The sequence below is a fragment of the Alternaria metachromatica genome (genome assembly GCF_023757995.1).
Source record: "Alternaria metachromatica strain BMP 0045 chromosome Unknown scaffold_10, whole genome shotgun sequence".
Classification (NCBI taxonomy): Eukaryota; Fungi; Ascomycota; class Dothideomycetes; order Pleosporales; family Pleosporaceae; genus Alternaria; species Alternaria metachromatica.
Genome location: NW_026055501.1, coordinates 52,045 through 67,408, shown reverse-complemented (window position 1 = coordinate 67,408; position 15,364 = coordinate 52,045). Strand labels below are relative to the sequence as shown.

General features: G+C 41.5%; 3 protein-coding genes across 3 annotated transcripts; 1 reads left to right on the top strand and 2 right to left on the bottom strand.

The window, feature by feature from the left end:
- Positions 1 to 373: 373 nt before the first annotated feature.
- Positions 374 to 2,284, bottom strand: J4E83_005138 (uncharacterized protein; the record flags this gene model as incomplete). Its single annotated transcript, XM_049332059.1, has 4 exons — positions 374 to 1,198; positions 1,257 to 1,343; positions 1,395 to 1,769; positions 1,961 to 2,284. The coding sequence occupies 4 exons, from the start codon at positions 2,282 to 2,284 to the stop codon at positions 374 to 376; spliced, it is 1,611 nt and encodes a 536-aa protein (XP_049188510.1).
- A 3,148-nt stretch (positions 2,285 to 5,432) lies between these two features.
- J4E83_005137 (uncharacterized protein) lies at positions 5,433 to 6,905 on the bottom strand (the record flags this gene model as incomplete). The annotated part of the gene is made up of 3 exons (XM_049332058.1): positions 5,433 to 6,241; positions 6,291 to 6,356; positions 6,407 to 6,905. 3 exons carry the CDS (start codon positions 6,903 to 6,905, stop codon positions 5,433 to 5,435), a joined length of 1,374 nt encoding a protein of 457 aa, XP_049188509.1.
- A 1,570-nt stretch (positions 6,906 to 8,475) lies between these two features.
- Positions 8,476 to 9,788, top strand: J4E83_005136 (uncharacterized protein; the record flags this gene model as incomplete). The annotated part of the gene is made up of 3 exons (XM_049332057.1): positions 8,476 to 8,739; positions 8,789 to 9,167; positions 9,217 to 9,788. The coding sequence occupies 3 exons, from the start codon at positions 8,476 to 8,478 to the stop codon at positions 9,786 to 9,788; spliced, it is 1,215 nt and encodes a 404-aa protein (XP_049188508.1).
- Between the last annotated feature and the right edge of the window lie 5,576 nt (positions 9,789 to 15,364).

Below are 15,364 nucleotides of genomic sequence, written 5' to 3'. Positions count from 1 at the left end.
GTTGGTACACGACAAGTAGAAAGAACGTAGCCTTTTCGGAATGGAATGAATGCAAGCATCAAGACATGTCAAATGCGTGGATGACTGTACATATTAGAGTCGTGTTTAGAATATCACTGTACTTCTATCTCCCGATCCAAATCAAGACATTGCACAACATCATGACTGAAGCAAAGAAATGTGTTGGTCATACGCTATACGCGGACATGAATCCCGTTTACAATTATAATGAAAAAGACGAACCAAGGAAACCAGTTCCCCACCCAAGATAAACCCGAAAAGACAAGGTAAGAAAACCCAGCCCTATAAAGAAACCCTAGTCGTCGTCGTCATCATCCTCGTAATCGTCACCAGAATCCATGTCCCCAAGGAGTCATTGCTCGTGTCCCTGCACGCCCTCGCCAGACCCCTCTTCCGCGACAACAACGCTATCGCCATCGACATCCTTCTTCAGCCTTCCCTCTCTACTAGCGAGGCCCAGTCGCTTCACACCCAGCAAAAGCGGCAGTGGCAGAACCACCGCACAAACCACGGCCTGGAAGACCAGCGCCCAGAGCATATGTCCAGGCGGCCTATTCCCACCCGTAGCCTCATCCCTGCCCGCATCTTGTACAGCATCAAGATCCACGGGTCTTCCGTCTTTGAGCTCGTTCATGATGACGATGAAGATGCCGCCGAAGACTTGTCCGCCGACCCAGCAGATTGTAGAGGAGACTTCTGGACTAGCTGGGAAAGTGATCTCGACTAGGTACTCCAGCGCGATCGGAAGCAGCGAAAATGAACATGCGCCTAAGACAGCACCGAGCACATAGGGCGCGACAATCGTTCTCGTCTGCGGCGCCCATATCATCGCTAGGTAAGCTGCGGATAGCACGGGGCAGAGGATCTTGATGCCGAGCAGGTAGGCGTGTGTGCGGTCTATGATGGGGGAAGTGATGGCGCAGGCTACCAGTCCGACAACGATGAGCACCGCGCCGCAGATACCCGCTTCGTCTTCGGTGTAGCCGTATGGATACAGGATCTGGTTTAGCAGCGAAGTGAAGGCGTTGAAGAAGCCGGTGTAGACGCTGAAGGTGAAGAAGACGAGGTAGAAGGCCGGGGTGCGTAGCATGTGCTTGAGGGAGGTCATGATTGACGTTTTGGAGATGACAGAGGAAGCCGAGGGGGGTGTTGGTGGGGCCGCGGGGATGAAGAAGGACTGTGTGGTGTTAGTCAGATATGTTGTGAAGGTTGACTGGAGGTGTGGGAAGACGTACCGGGAGGCATGCTACCGTTGCGATGATTGATACTATCAACACCGTAGTCGGTACGTCACCCAAGAACGGGTTAATAAGAGATGCAAGCTATGTCTTGTCAGCCATCGTTTCCTCTCTTCTTCCCGCGTCATTACTTACCGCCGCTCCAAAGGGATTCGCTAGACTCGCCACCGCCGTCGCTCCAATCCTTCCTCCCTCAGTAAACCACATATCGCTATACCGGGTAGGCGCCGCGAGCACAAACGGCTGCGCCAGTCCCGTCAAGATCTGGCCCACCATGACTACAGGGAAGATATTGGTCTTGGTACCCGCATACCGGATCCAGTTGCCGATCAGCAGCAAGATGGATGCGGCGATGATGGATGGTTTGGGGCCACGGTGGAGCAAGTAAATCGTTAATGGACATGTTGCGGCGAAGGAGAAGAGAAAGGCGGTTGACAGCCAGTTGATGGAAGATTCCGGGACTCTGAAGTATTGCGATGAGGTTGTTGATATGGGGGCGAATGTCAGCCACTATGTTGTGTGTTAGCTATGTTCATGCTTCGCAGTTTCTTGGTGCCCAAGAATGATGTTCATGCAATGTTGTCCCAACACCATCGATCGACAACGCAGGGCCATGCCCAAAGTCCGGAACGGAAGACCCCTTCGCAACACCCGCAGAAGCAAACAACGGAACGGGCGAGCGGTGGCAGGTGTCAACTTACATCCCAACTAACAACAATGTTCAACAACACCAACTGGCCCAGCCCAAGCCACCGTCTCTTGTAAACCTTGTAATGCGTATGGCTATAACTCTCTTTCTTCTTCCCCAGTCCGAACCTCCTCTTTTTGCGTCTTGGCGGCTGTTGTTGATGCGCTTCATCCACCACTCCATTCTCGGGATCGGCGGTACCATCTCTTCCAAAGTCGACTATTCTCATGTTAGAGGACCCGCTTACTTCGTCGTCTTCGGGTGGGACGTCTTCCGAAAGATGCGCGGCGTTCTTAATCATCGAGTCGTTCGTTCGGGTGTGCGATAAGTCGGCCATTTTTGGGTGCTGCGGACGGGTTCAATTCATAGATGGCGCGCAGCGCATAAGGGTGTCGGTCTGTTGATGAATAAGGGCTGGGCTAATGATAACGCTGCAAGCCGCTGCGAAAAAGATAGCTCGGAATGTCCGGGTTCCCAACGTCCCAGACGCGCGCCTTAAGTCGATGCAGTTGTTGATGTTGTTCTTATCGCTTCCGCACGCAGTCGCAGTCGCACATGTCAAACGCAGGCGCTCTCCCAAGGTTCCTGCTGGCTGCACGGCCTATTGGCGTTGCGACGAGGCAAGGGGTACGCTTGCCGGGTGGTGCGGGACGGACTTGCCGTCTTATTAAGCTAGTCGGCCGCCACATTTGGCCTGCAGGTGGGTGAACTGTATCGTGGGAACTAGCCTTGCGCATTGTTGTCGCTGGGGTACGGGAGTCGGCTGATGCGTGCGCACTGGGAAAGATACTGCTTTTGGAACAAGATGTTTGTTAGGCGAGGCGGGGTACAATGGGATCGGCATCGCGACTGCGAGGGCATTGATAAGATTGTGGGAGAGGAAGCTTATGCGTGCATCTCGACGTTTGCTTTTCAGGGTAGGGGAAGATTAAGCAAAGGGTGGGCGGATAAGGTTTTTTCGAGGATGAGATGGCTGAGATAATTTGATGCTCGGATCTGGCTCGCTTCGCTATTGCATGTTGACCTGGCAGGCACGCAGGATGTAGCCGGAAGGAAGCACTCGGTAAGCTGCGACCCTCCAAGCTGCCATTTTGATGAGGCTTGAGGCAACAACCACCCACGATGGGCGTGTACGCCAACAAAGCCAAGCCAATCCCCGCCCACCTTGTTTACAAGCCTTTACCGCATGCGAGCGAGTACCTGCGTATTCTCAGCCTGCACGCTGGCAACGCGTGGGAGCCTATCCGGTGTAGCCTGCGGCCAGTCAGCTTCCACGAGAAGCCGCGTTATGACGCTCTGTCATATACCTGGGACGACCCCAACGCCACGAAGCTGATCGAGGTCGATGGCGTCGCGGTCAAAGTTACCTCCAACCTCGCGCAGGCGCTCCGGCACATGCGCGACTCCGAGAACGAACTTCCACTGTGGGTAGACGCTGTTTGCATCAACCAGTTGGATACGACGGAGAGGTCGCATCAAGTGGCCCTTATGGGCAAGATATATTCCGGATGCGCCCAGGTACGGATTTGGCTAGGCTGCGATGCCTCGCGATGTCGCCTTGGCGATGGAGCGGATGACGAGTCAAAAGGAGCGGACCCATTCGAAATCGTACGTTTGCTAGCGAGTGGTCGCCATGTCTATGAATGGCAATGCTTCGAACCCCAAGCCCCCGATACAGCTGTCTATAAGCCCGATGACGACTTCAATCTGATATGCGAAGGCTTCCTCGCTGTCTATCGAAGCCCTTGGTGGACACGCTTGTGGACCGTACAGGAAGCCATCTTACCAAAGACAGGCACTTTGTACTTCGATACCTGGACGACATCGCTCCAGACGGTCACCGATTGCGGGTTATACTACGACCAACATGCCTGGAAGCCATGTTGCAATCCTCCCGTATCACAAATGCCTATCACAATGATCAATGCTCTGAAGGACTTCTGCACCATGACTCGGAGCCTTCATTATGATCGAAAACGCGATGGCAGCGGTAAGCTCAAGCGACACGACCTACAAACACAACATGTAGTATACGGGTTTCGGGCGTGTGAGGACCCGCGCGACAAGGTCTACGGACTGTTGGGCGTCGTTGATGACCGATTCTTCACCCCGGATTACACTTTGTCTAAAGAGGAGGTTTTTCTTCAGGCTACTTACACAATGCTTTGTCGCGAACAAGGGTTCTTGAAGAGTCTGACAGGCCCTCAATATGGCCCAGCGCCGGGCAAACTGGCGTCCTGGGTGCGGGACTTTGACGCGCCTTGCGATCGTATGGACGTCGATGTGGTTTTCGATCGGTACAAGCTATTCGATAATGGCGTATTCAATGCTTCCGACGAGCACAGATCGAGCGCTGTATTGCTAAAAGCTTCGCCGCGGTCGTCGGGTGAGGTGATAAGGCGAGTGGGGCTTGGGGTCATAGGCAGGCGTGTAGGCAAAGTTACTTTTGTATCCGAAGACGTACAGACCTTAATATCCCCGACAGACGATGCTGACCTCAGACATAAAGATGTCTTCAAGAGATGGATGTTATCCGCGCTCAATTCGAGTGCGTCTGACACGTTAGCTCACATCAGTGAGCAGAGCAATCTCTATAGACAGCCAAATTCCGTCATAGCGTTTTGGCGAACGATGCTTGGTGGATTGGACATTCCAATCGATAGAGAAGGCCACGCGTGGGATCTCAAATCTAGTCCTGCAACTAGTCCTGCAACGATGCGTTGGCTCGAACACTTTCTTGCATGGGTGGAAGGAAAAGAGGATACGATCAATGCCACACTATGCCATATGATCTCCGTCACAACACATGGACGTCGTTACTTAAAGACCGGAAGCAATGGTCAGGGCCTCTGCTATCCGCACGTTAGTGTTGAGGACGAGGTTTGGGTTCTAGACGGTGGAAACGTACCGTTCATCCTGCGGCCCGCGCATTTGAACAAAGAAGAAAGAGAAGCACTCAAACCCGTAGATACGGTTGAACTCCATGGCAATGGCGACATTGACTACAGTGATGACCGCCGGTCGGATAAGCCGTCTGGAGGCCATTACGAGTTCATCGGCGATTGTTATTTCGACGGATACATGCACGGGGAAGCGGTTCGAGATAACACGATTCGTGAACAGTCTATCGTGTTGGTTTGAAGGAATTATTGATACACTGGTTCACGAAGAAGAAAGCATGTCATAGCGGAAAGCTAATCCGGTGACGGCTGGGCGTCAGATCGCAGCTATGTAAGTGGGGATATTCTGCGCAATGAAGCAGCGCCTGGTCGTATGTCGAGCTATTACGTATGTGCAGGCGTTTTCTACTGCAACGTCTGACCTACGACTTCCCCGACGTCCTCACTACATCACCATCTGCGAGGGTATCAAGAATCATAATGTATTTCCATTCATGTAGCTGTCAGCCTTAGCTGCGGGAGCCTAAGTATGCTCACGACCGCTACCAATCGATACATGCACTATCACCATACTGTTTGAGTCATCTACTCGCTATGTACTTGCACATCACAGCTCTGAGCGACGCGTTCGACAGCCTCTGCGAGCACCGCAACCATGGTCATGCGCAACTGGTCAAGCAGTTGCTCGCCCATACCTGTAGCCACACTGACCACGAAGCACACAGGCGCCAGCAGCACGTCGCGCTCGACCTTCTCAGTCCAGCCCAGTTGACGCAACAGAGCGGCGTAAACCCCCATAAAGATCGCCGATTTCCAGAGTGTAAGAAGCAGAGTCTTCGGTCCAAGAAGAGATGCGCTGAGGAAGGCGATCGCGTACATGGCCATGACCCCGAACTGGATGTCTCGTTCAAGCTGCGCATTCGAGATCTCAAAGGGACCGATGGTGAGGCGCTCCGGGAAGTCGCCGATCTTTCCATCGTCCCCGATCAATCGCTTAGAGGTATTCGCTTTAGCGAGACCGGCCGCGTCGATCTTGATGATGAGGTTGAGCGGGCCTACGTTGTTGACCATATCATTGGCATCGCCTTGGCGCTCCCGGTTGTGCTCGACGAGTGCTTCGGCGATCTTGCTAGTGACATACTCGCGGATGCCCTGACTCAGCGAGCTGTCATCGTCGAAGATGTTAGACGCGAAAGACTTGCGGGGGCTGGGTTCGTCTTTATCCACAAGCGTGGAGTGACCGTGCTCGTCGGCGGTGTCGATGAGAAGTGGGGGTTGTGGCGATATACGAGCAGTCCTGAGGAAGTCGTTTGTGCGCTTGATACTGGTGGTCTTGTACTGCACTATACTGGGGTCTTCGACAGGGCCGCCGTGCTGGGGATAGCTGGGGCTGTCTGCAAGCTTGTTAGTGAGTGCGTTGACATCGTGAGCAACTTGACGTACCAGGCGATGTCTGACGCGCTGCGGAGTCCGCGAACCATGCATCTTTGACATGGCTGTTGTTCGCGTCTGTTTCAGTGTTAGCATGTAGTATCGAAGCGCCCTGGGTAGACACTTACTGTCCATGGCCTCTGCGATCTTGTGGGAAGAACCCAATGGCAACCCGCTTCGCTTGTCTGCATCACCAGCTGTACGTGGACAGGTATCCTGGCTTTTGGCGACCTCAGATTCAACGGAATCACGGCCTGCTTCCTCAGCACGGCGGTTTGGAGAGGCACCTTCAACTGCTGTAGAGCCAATCGTCTCACTATCGGCAACCTCGGTCTCACCAAGTCCCTGTAGACTGTGCATGGACTGCTCGCTGGGTAGGAGACCGATCTGTTCGTATCCTGGGCGCACATATGGCGACGCCAACGGGCTAGAGGCGACGGGCGGAGGCGACTTCTGCAGGGTAGCGGGACTGGATGATGCGCTCGAGCTTGATTGTTGTCTGAACAGTCCGCGGAAGCGGCTCGGCTTTCGATCGGTTTTTGGTGTCGCGTTGGCGGGACCGCTGAGGCGAGCCATGTCGATGTCTTTAGCGTTGATAGGCGCCTCCTTTGGTGTTGGGCATGACATCTGTGGGAAGTAGATTGAGTGGAGGGGAACGGACTGCGGAGTGTTGTGGCCGTTGTCGCGCTTTGCTAAGCGAGAGTCGCAGTGAAGGTGAGTCCGCACGGATCCAAACGCGTCGACACTTCACCAAGTGATCTAGCCTTTGAGAGTTTGATATGACGCTCGATTCTGTTATGAGTCATCTTCACTCCATGGGACTGCGCGAACAATCTCGTCGTGGTGTTTGATGAGGCGCTACCACATGATTGCTTGCGTTCCCTTCACTCAAGCGAACAATTCTCAATACCGATTGTGGTGGGAAGCGGTCCCCTTCATCAACTAATGCGCAGAGCTCGATACTTGCTCGTCCAAGCGTGTTTGTGTCGCTTACTTTCACAATGACTTATTCGAGGACGGAACGGTACGACCACTGGGGTTGCTGATGATAGAGCGCTTTTGCAAACATTAGATTTGGAACAGCGAATTGACAGCGAACCAGCAGTCCAGTAATCCAGACAGTCCGTTCGCAAAGGATGGGGCGACTGATGTGTCGACGGCGCAGGCTTCTAGTATGAGTGCTGGATAGCCCGATACAACGTGAATTGTCCCAGGAAGTCGCGAAGTTGTTGGATGACCATCGCGCTGGCCGCAGTCGGTCTTCTAACCCTCAACGCTATGCCTCGCCTTCGTCTTTAAGAAATAGTAACAAGTACCAAACAATTGGGAGAAGCGTGGTGGCCGAAGAGCTAAGGGTGAGCTGTCGATTTTGCTTTTGGTATCGATTGAACAGTGGATGCGCGACCCTCATGAAGTGCGCATTGCGTTCGATGACGTTGTCGCCTCAAACTTCTTGTCGGTCGAGACCATAGGTGGCCATCGCGCGATATTTGAAGGGGCAACCCGTCGTGAGCAAAAAAAGGGGAACCACCGTCGTATTACCCTGACGTGAGAATGGCTGGAGGCTGCGTGCTTCTTCAAAGTGTCGGCGTCGTGGAGTCACCCGCTAAGGAGAGAGCGGGCTGCTCTGGAGATGGCTCGTGCACCTTCTACGCGTCTTCCGCGCCGGTGCATGCAGGCGTGCCCTTGAATTATACAACCAAAGCCTCGCATTCACCAACAATCGACGCCGACTACGATTTTGAGCATATGGTCGCTCCCCAACATTTTCTCCGGAGTCAAGCTTGTCAGCCCCCACGAGAGGCATGCCGTCAAGCACGAGCATTGGAGGCCGCCCATATCGCCGTCTTTCTCAGCTGCCTCGTGAGTATGGCATCGCGAGTATATGAAACGCTCTTCTTGAAGCTGATGCTTTCGCGAACGACACCCCACAATATGCGATGTCTAACGCTTAACGTCGAGGCCTGCTTGGCGCCAGCACGGTACTCAGCCGCAAAAGTCGAATTGCGATACTCTGCGTCGCGCCGTCAATCCGGAACGATCGCGTGCCCTGAGCGCATGGAAGATGAAGTCATCCTTGCTTTTTTTGCTCGCTGGCCTCAGCTCAGTAGCCCTGGCTAATGCCGGAACACTCAGCGGAGAAAGCCAAGCCCATGTTACAAGCAACATACCAAATCCCAACGAAGTCAAGATCGCTATGGACAATGCGCAGGTTGCGCAAGATCCCTTGATGATGAGTGCGATGCCACCAAGCGACAACGGCGCGTCGCCCCGCCACCGACGGGAGAAGCTACAGCTGCTAAAGAGGATGGACAAAAAGAGCGGTAAATGGGGAACGAGCCACCCGCGTTACAGGCTTCTCGAAGCGCTGTGGGCATACACGAGGTACCGCGAACGCCACGTGACTGAGCTAGATCGCTGGCGGAGTATGTACAAGAGCGTCAGCAAGAAGCAGAAGAAGGTCGGTCGCACGTGCGCGTTGTCATACCCGGTCGCTCACAATGAAGCAGACATTGGAGAACACCGTCAGCTACACGAAGAAGCTCGATGAACTCGAAGAGCTGATCTACGTGAATGCAGCGGTCTCCAAGAGTATAGCCATGCACGCTATGAAGTTCTACGGCATCGGCCAGGAAGAACTGGACGAGCACATGAAGCAGGCAGAGCAAGACAAGCGCCAAGCAGACAAGTTCGCGACAGCCCAAACGCTGAAGCATTACGTACGCGACTGGGCCGACGAAGGTCTCAAAGAAAGAAACGAAGCGTTCCCATGCATACTGAGCACATTGAACGCCCTCAAAGCAGAGTCAGCCGAGAGCGCACCGCTCAAGGTATTGCTTCCTGGCTCCGGAGTCGGCCGGCTAGGCCATGATGTCGCCAATCTCGGAGGTAAGTGTCGCGCGCAAGAGCTGAAGAGCAGCGACTGACGCAGTGACAGGCTTCGAGGTCACAATCAATGAGTGGTCAATGTTCATGAACGTCGGGTACCGGTACATGGAAGCGCAAAAGACCGCGCACGCGGTCACCATACACCCATTCATCGACGGAATGTCGCATCATGCTACGAAAGCCGACATGACCCGGAGTGTAACGGTGCCCAACATCGCCCCCAACCCTGGTGTTCTGCTCGTCGAGGGCGACTTCAACACCGCATTCAACGATCAACCAGGTCACTACGACATCATCGTCACCCATTTCTTCATTGACACGGCGCGCAACCTCATGGCCTACTTCGACACCATCCAGAGGCTCTTGAAGCCTGGCGGTCGATGGATCAACTTCGGCCCACTCCTCTACGGCACCGGGCCCTTCGTGCAACTGAGCTTGGAGGAGATCATCGATGTTGTTGAAGAGATGGGCTTTGAGTTTGAGGATCTAGGCGATGAGTGCGGCGAGCTAACGTTTGAGGGCAAGAAAGTTCGGAGCAAAGAGGCAGAGTACGGGTTCAACCGGAGAGCGTTAACGCGATACGCATACCTGGCGCAAGTTTGGATGGTGAAGAAAGTATAACCTGTTGCGTCGCGTCGCTCGCGTCGCCCGCGTCGTCGCGCACCTATCGCGAGAGATAGCAGATAGTGCACGCCTACTTTCGCAATTAAGGTTCGCTCGCGAAAAGACTTGTTAGACTTAAGCGCGAATAAAGAGAAGAGAATATACTTACGCCTACCTGTAAGAACGTTCTTATGCCTACTAGCTCTAAGTAAAAAATAGTCCGTTAGTTTGTAAACGAGTACTAAAGAGAAGTGCAGCTTTAGCTTATATTTTATGCTAGGTTACTTAGAGTCTTCTAGAAGTGTAATACTACTTATCTATTTAGTATATACTACTTAAAGGTTAAGGTAAAACCTTAATAAGTAGTAAGCTACTTATATTATTATTATTATTACTATTATTATTATAGTAGTATCTTATATCTAATTTTATAAACTCTATTTAGTAAAAAGATATTAAAAAACGTCTAGCTACTATCTTAGAATAGCTAAGAGATTTTAAGATTTTAAGATATTTAGTATATATTACTATTAGTACTAATACTTATATAGACTATAACTATATATATTTATATACTTCTAAGTTTATATAGTAGTTAAAAACTATATACTATACTAATTACTTAGTAAGATAATATAGTAGTAATAGAAATACTACACTAAGCTTTATAGTATCTATTCTCTAATAACTATAATATAATAACTATTTCTCTAGATCTTAATAGAAGTTATAGTTATCTATTATAGCTACTATCTAATAAATAGTATCTTACTATATAAGATAATCTATAAATACTATATTCTTACTATTCTAGTTTTTATTATCTTTACAAAGTATCTAAGCTAAAGTATTTCTTTACTAGAGTATAGCTTTCTATAGAGCTAGAGAAAGAGATAAATTTATTATTTCTCTTACTTTATATATCTAGTTATAGATAATAATATAGTAGATAATTAGTAGTATTTTATTAGTAAGATTATTAATAGAATAGACTTTAATAGAATAGTTTTTCTAGTTTCTCTCTATTATAGATAAGAAACTATAACTACTAAAGAGCTTATATATCTTACTAATAAGCTTCTTAAAAGTAAAGCTAGAAAAGAGAATAATAAAAGATTTTACGCTAGCTATATATATAATAAAGATAATAAAAATAATAGAAATAGTAATATTAGAAATAGAAGTAATAGAAATATTAATAGATTTAGTATATAGCTCTATACTAGTAAAGTAGCTCTTTAGAGCGCTTATAATAGCTTCTAGTATAGTATAAATATAGTAGTTTATAATAGCTTCTATAATAGCTTTTAGAATAATAACTTTAAGAGAACTTATAAAGTAATACGTTTAAGAGAAAAATAATTAATATAGTAATAATAAAAGGCTTAATTAAGCTTTAGTAAGATAGTAAGGTAATATAACTAGTAATAAAATTAGCTTTAAACTTACTAATACTAAAAGAACTTATAAAAAAGGTATAGTAAAAATATAGTTAAAAGCTTATTTAATTAGTATAGCTTTTAGTATTAGATTTAAGCTACTATTTATATCTTTAATAAGTTTTTAGATTTCTAATTTTACTATAAGCTATAGAATAAGAATAAGAATAAGAATAAGAATTTTATAAGCTAAGATTTTAGTATTTTATTACTTTATAATCTATAGCTTAGTTAGTTATAAGCTATTAAGAATATATAATTATATTATAATTCTTTCTACTATAATATAGATAGATATTAGTATTCTTAGAATAGTTACCTTACTACTCTAAATTTTAAAAGCTTTAACTACTATACTAGAAATAGTAGTACTAAAAATCTAAGCCTTAGTCTACCTAACGCCTATACCTCTAAATATAAGATTTTAACTTTTTTAAAATACGTCTTTTTATATACTAGTAATAGACTTTACTCTTTTTAGACTAGCTTCTACTATAGAATTATTAGTTTACTAATAAATTATTATTATAGTTATTATAGTTAGATACTATTTCTCTATATACCTACTACTATATTATACTTTAGATAGAAAGTTTTATTACTTTTATTCTTTTTAAACACTTTATAACTATTCTTACTAATACTCTAGTACTATAGCTTTCTTATTAGATAGTTTATAAAGAAATAGTTATTACACTAGATATATATATTAACACTAGAAGCTATATAGTAGACTAATAGTACTTAATTATAAAAGTAGATAGAAGCTTTATACTTAAAGTATAGATTCTAAATATTATCTTAAGATACTATATACTTAGTATTAGTATACTAATCTAAGTTCTAGAGAACTAAGTCTAAAATAAGTATAATAGGTAGCTATAGTAGTGTAAGACTATTTCTATAGCCTAGACTAGTATTACTTAAAATAGAGGTAGTAGAATATAAATTATTAGATAGGTAAATAGACTTAGATACTAAGATTAGAATCTCTATTTTACTTATATAATCTAGAGTACTATCTAGAGAGCTTAAAGAAAACTATAGTAGTAAAGAAAAGTTATTATTATTATTATTATTAATAGATATAACTATCTTCTATTAAAGGTACTTAGAAGCGTTAGTTATCTATATAATAGTAAGTTTACTACTATTTAACTTAAGATAGTTAAAGTTAAAAGGCTTTTTAAATATAATACTAAGTAGTAACTAAACTTTTAAGATAGTAATATAAGTAAAACTAAATAAAAAGTTTTTTTCTTTTTAGAATTTAATACTATATAATTAATAAAAATATCTTAGCTCTTATAAATAGTAATAGTAGATATAATAGTTATTAGAAACTAAGTATAAGTATAATAGATAGTAGCTTTAATCTAATTATACTTAATATAAAGAATAGAAATAAAAGAATATTTACTCTTAAAATCTTTTACTAAGTAAAAGATATTATCTTAGTTATAGTTATTAAAGTTAATAAGTAGAGTTATAGAAGAGTTTTTTTTTAAATTAGTACTATCTTTTTATATAATATTTTAAATAGTACTTATTAAGCTATTAAATAACTAATACTCTATCTATTAATTATTATAAAGTATAATATAAGTATTAATAGAAATAGAGATATTTTTATAAAGATTTCTAGCTTTATTAGTATTAGTATTCTCTATAGTAGTACTATCTATATAAAATATATTAATAAGTAAAACTAAATACTTAAGCTATTTAAAATAGTAGTAATTAAATACTTTAATATTATTCTTAAAAGAATAGATATAAATAGTATTTTTAAATAAAGCTACTTTATCTAAGCTAAGCTTATTCTAGATATAAGTTATTAAAAGAGTTTAATCTTATAGTATAGTTTTACTAATATAAGAGTTATTAAGTACATAATAAAATCTCTAAAACTTAGTATTCTTACTCTATTATTACTTTACTATATTAAAAGTAATAGTTTAATTAAAAAGATAATATAGTACTTAATCTAATAGTTAATTAGAGTTTTATATTCTTATAGTATTAAATAAACTTTTCTCTATAACTATTAGTAACTATTAGAAGTTACTAACTAAGATAATATTAGTACTAGTAAATAGTAAGTTTTAGTTATAGAGTAAGATCTTATATAACTACTTTAAAATCTAACTTTATTAGATTTATAACTTTTGCTATTAAATTCTATAAAATTTAGTCTATATATCTTTATATTCTAGCACTAGCCTATATATATTTACAAAACGTAATCTACAGTAGATTACCTTAGATAATCTACTAATCTTAGTAATCTACAAAACTAGCTAGTAATCTACAAAACTTTTATTATAATATAGTAGCTAAGTACTAAAAGTATCTAACTAAAAGAAAATATAAGCTAATGTATTATAGTTTAGTATAGTTATTAAGTATTTTAGTTAAATTTTAAGAAAATCTAGTAGTAATCTACAAAACTAGCTAGTAATCTACAAAACTTTTATTATAATATAGTAGCTAAGTACTAAAAGTATCTAACTAAAAAAAAATATAAGCTAACCTATTATAGTTTAGTATAGTTATTAAATATTTAAGTTAAAATTTAAGAAAATCTAGTAGTAATTTATAAAATTAGCTAGTAATCTACAAAACTTTTATTATAATATAGTAGTAAAGTAGTATAAGTATATAACTAAAAAAAATATATAAGCTAACTTAATATAGTATAGTATAGTAATTAAGTATTTTAGTTAAATTCTAAGAAATTCTAGTAGTAATCTACAAAACTAGCTAGTAATCTATAAAACTTTTATTATAATATAGTAGCTAAGTAGTAAAAGTATCTAACTAAACAAAGATATAAGCTAACTTAATATAGTATAGTATAGTTATGTAGTAAAATAGTTAGATTTATATAAAATAAACTAATAATATATAAAACTAATATTATATTTAACTAGGTATTTTAATTTTACTACTAATACTAATTAAAAATATACTAACTTCTTATAGCTTAGTAGAGTAATCTACTAGATTACTAAGAATAAAAGAGAATAAAGTAGTAATCTACAAAACTAATATTATAATCTACTAACTATATATATTTTATTACTAATTATATATAAAAATAAGCTAGCTTCTTTTAGCTTAGTATAGTAATCTACTAAATTAGTTAAAGTTATAGAAAATAAAGTAGTAATATACAAAACTAATATTATAATTTACTAACTATATATATTTTATTACTAACTAAAAGTAATAATAACCTAACTTTTTATAGCTTAGTAAAGTAATCTACTAAATTACTTAGAATTAAAGAATATAAAGTAGTAATCTATAAAACTAATAATATTATATAGTAAGTATATATATTTTATTACTAATAGAAATAAAAAATAAGCTAACTTCTTATAGCGTAGTAGAGTAATCTACTAGATTAGTTAAAGTTATAGAAAATAAAGTAGTAATCTATAAAACTAATATTATAGTATACTAACTATATATATTTTATTACTAATAAAAATAAAAATAAGCTAACTTTTTATAGCTTAGTAGAGTAATCTACTAAATTAGTTAAAGTTATATAAAATAAAGTAGTAATCTATAAAACTAATATTATAGTAAACTAATTATATATTTTATTACTAATAGAAATAAAAAATAAGCTAACTTCTTATAGCTTAGTAGAGTAATTTACTATATTACTTAAAATTAAAAAATATAAAGTAGTAATCTATAAAAGTAATATTATAGTATACTAACTATATATATTTTATTACTAATAGAAATAAAAAATAAGCTAACTTTTTATAGCTTAGTAGAGTAATCTACTAAATTAGTTAAAGCTATAGAAAACAAAGTAGTAATGTACAAAACTAATATTATAATCTACTAACTATATATATTTTATTAGTAACTAAAAGTAAAACTAAGCTAACTTATAATAGTTAAATAGTATAAAATAAAATTTTAAAAAATAATATATATATATATTATAAGAAAATTTACTATAAATATTAATAAAAGTATAAATATAAAGATAAAGATAAGTATAAAAATAAGTATAAAGATAAGTATAAAGATAGGTATAAAGATAAGTATAAAGATAAGTTATAAGATAAGTTATAAGATAAGTCTTAAGATAAGTCTTAAGATAGATATATATAAAAGTATAAAGATAGA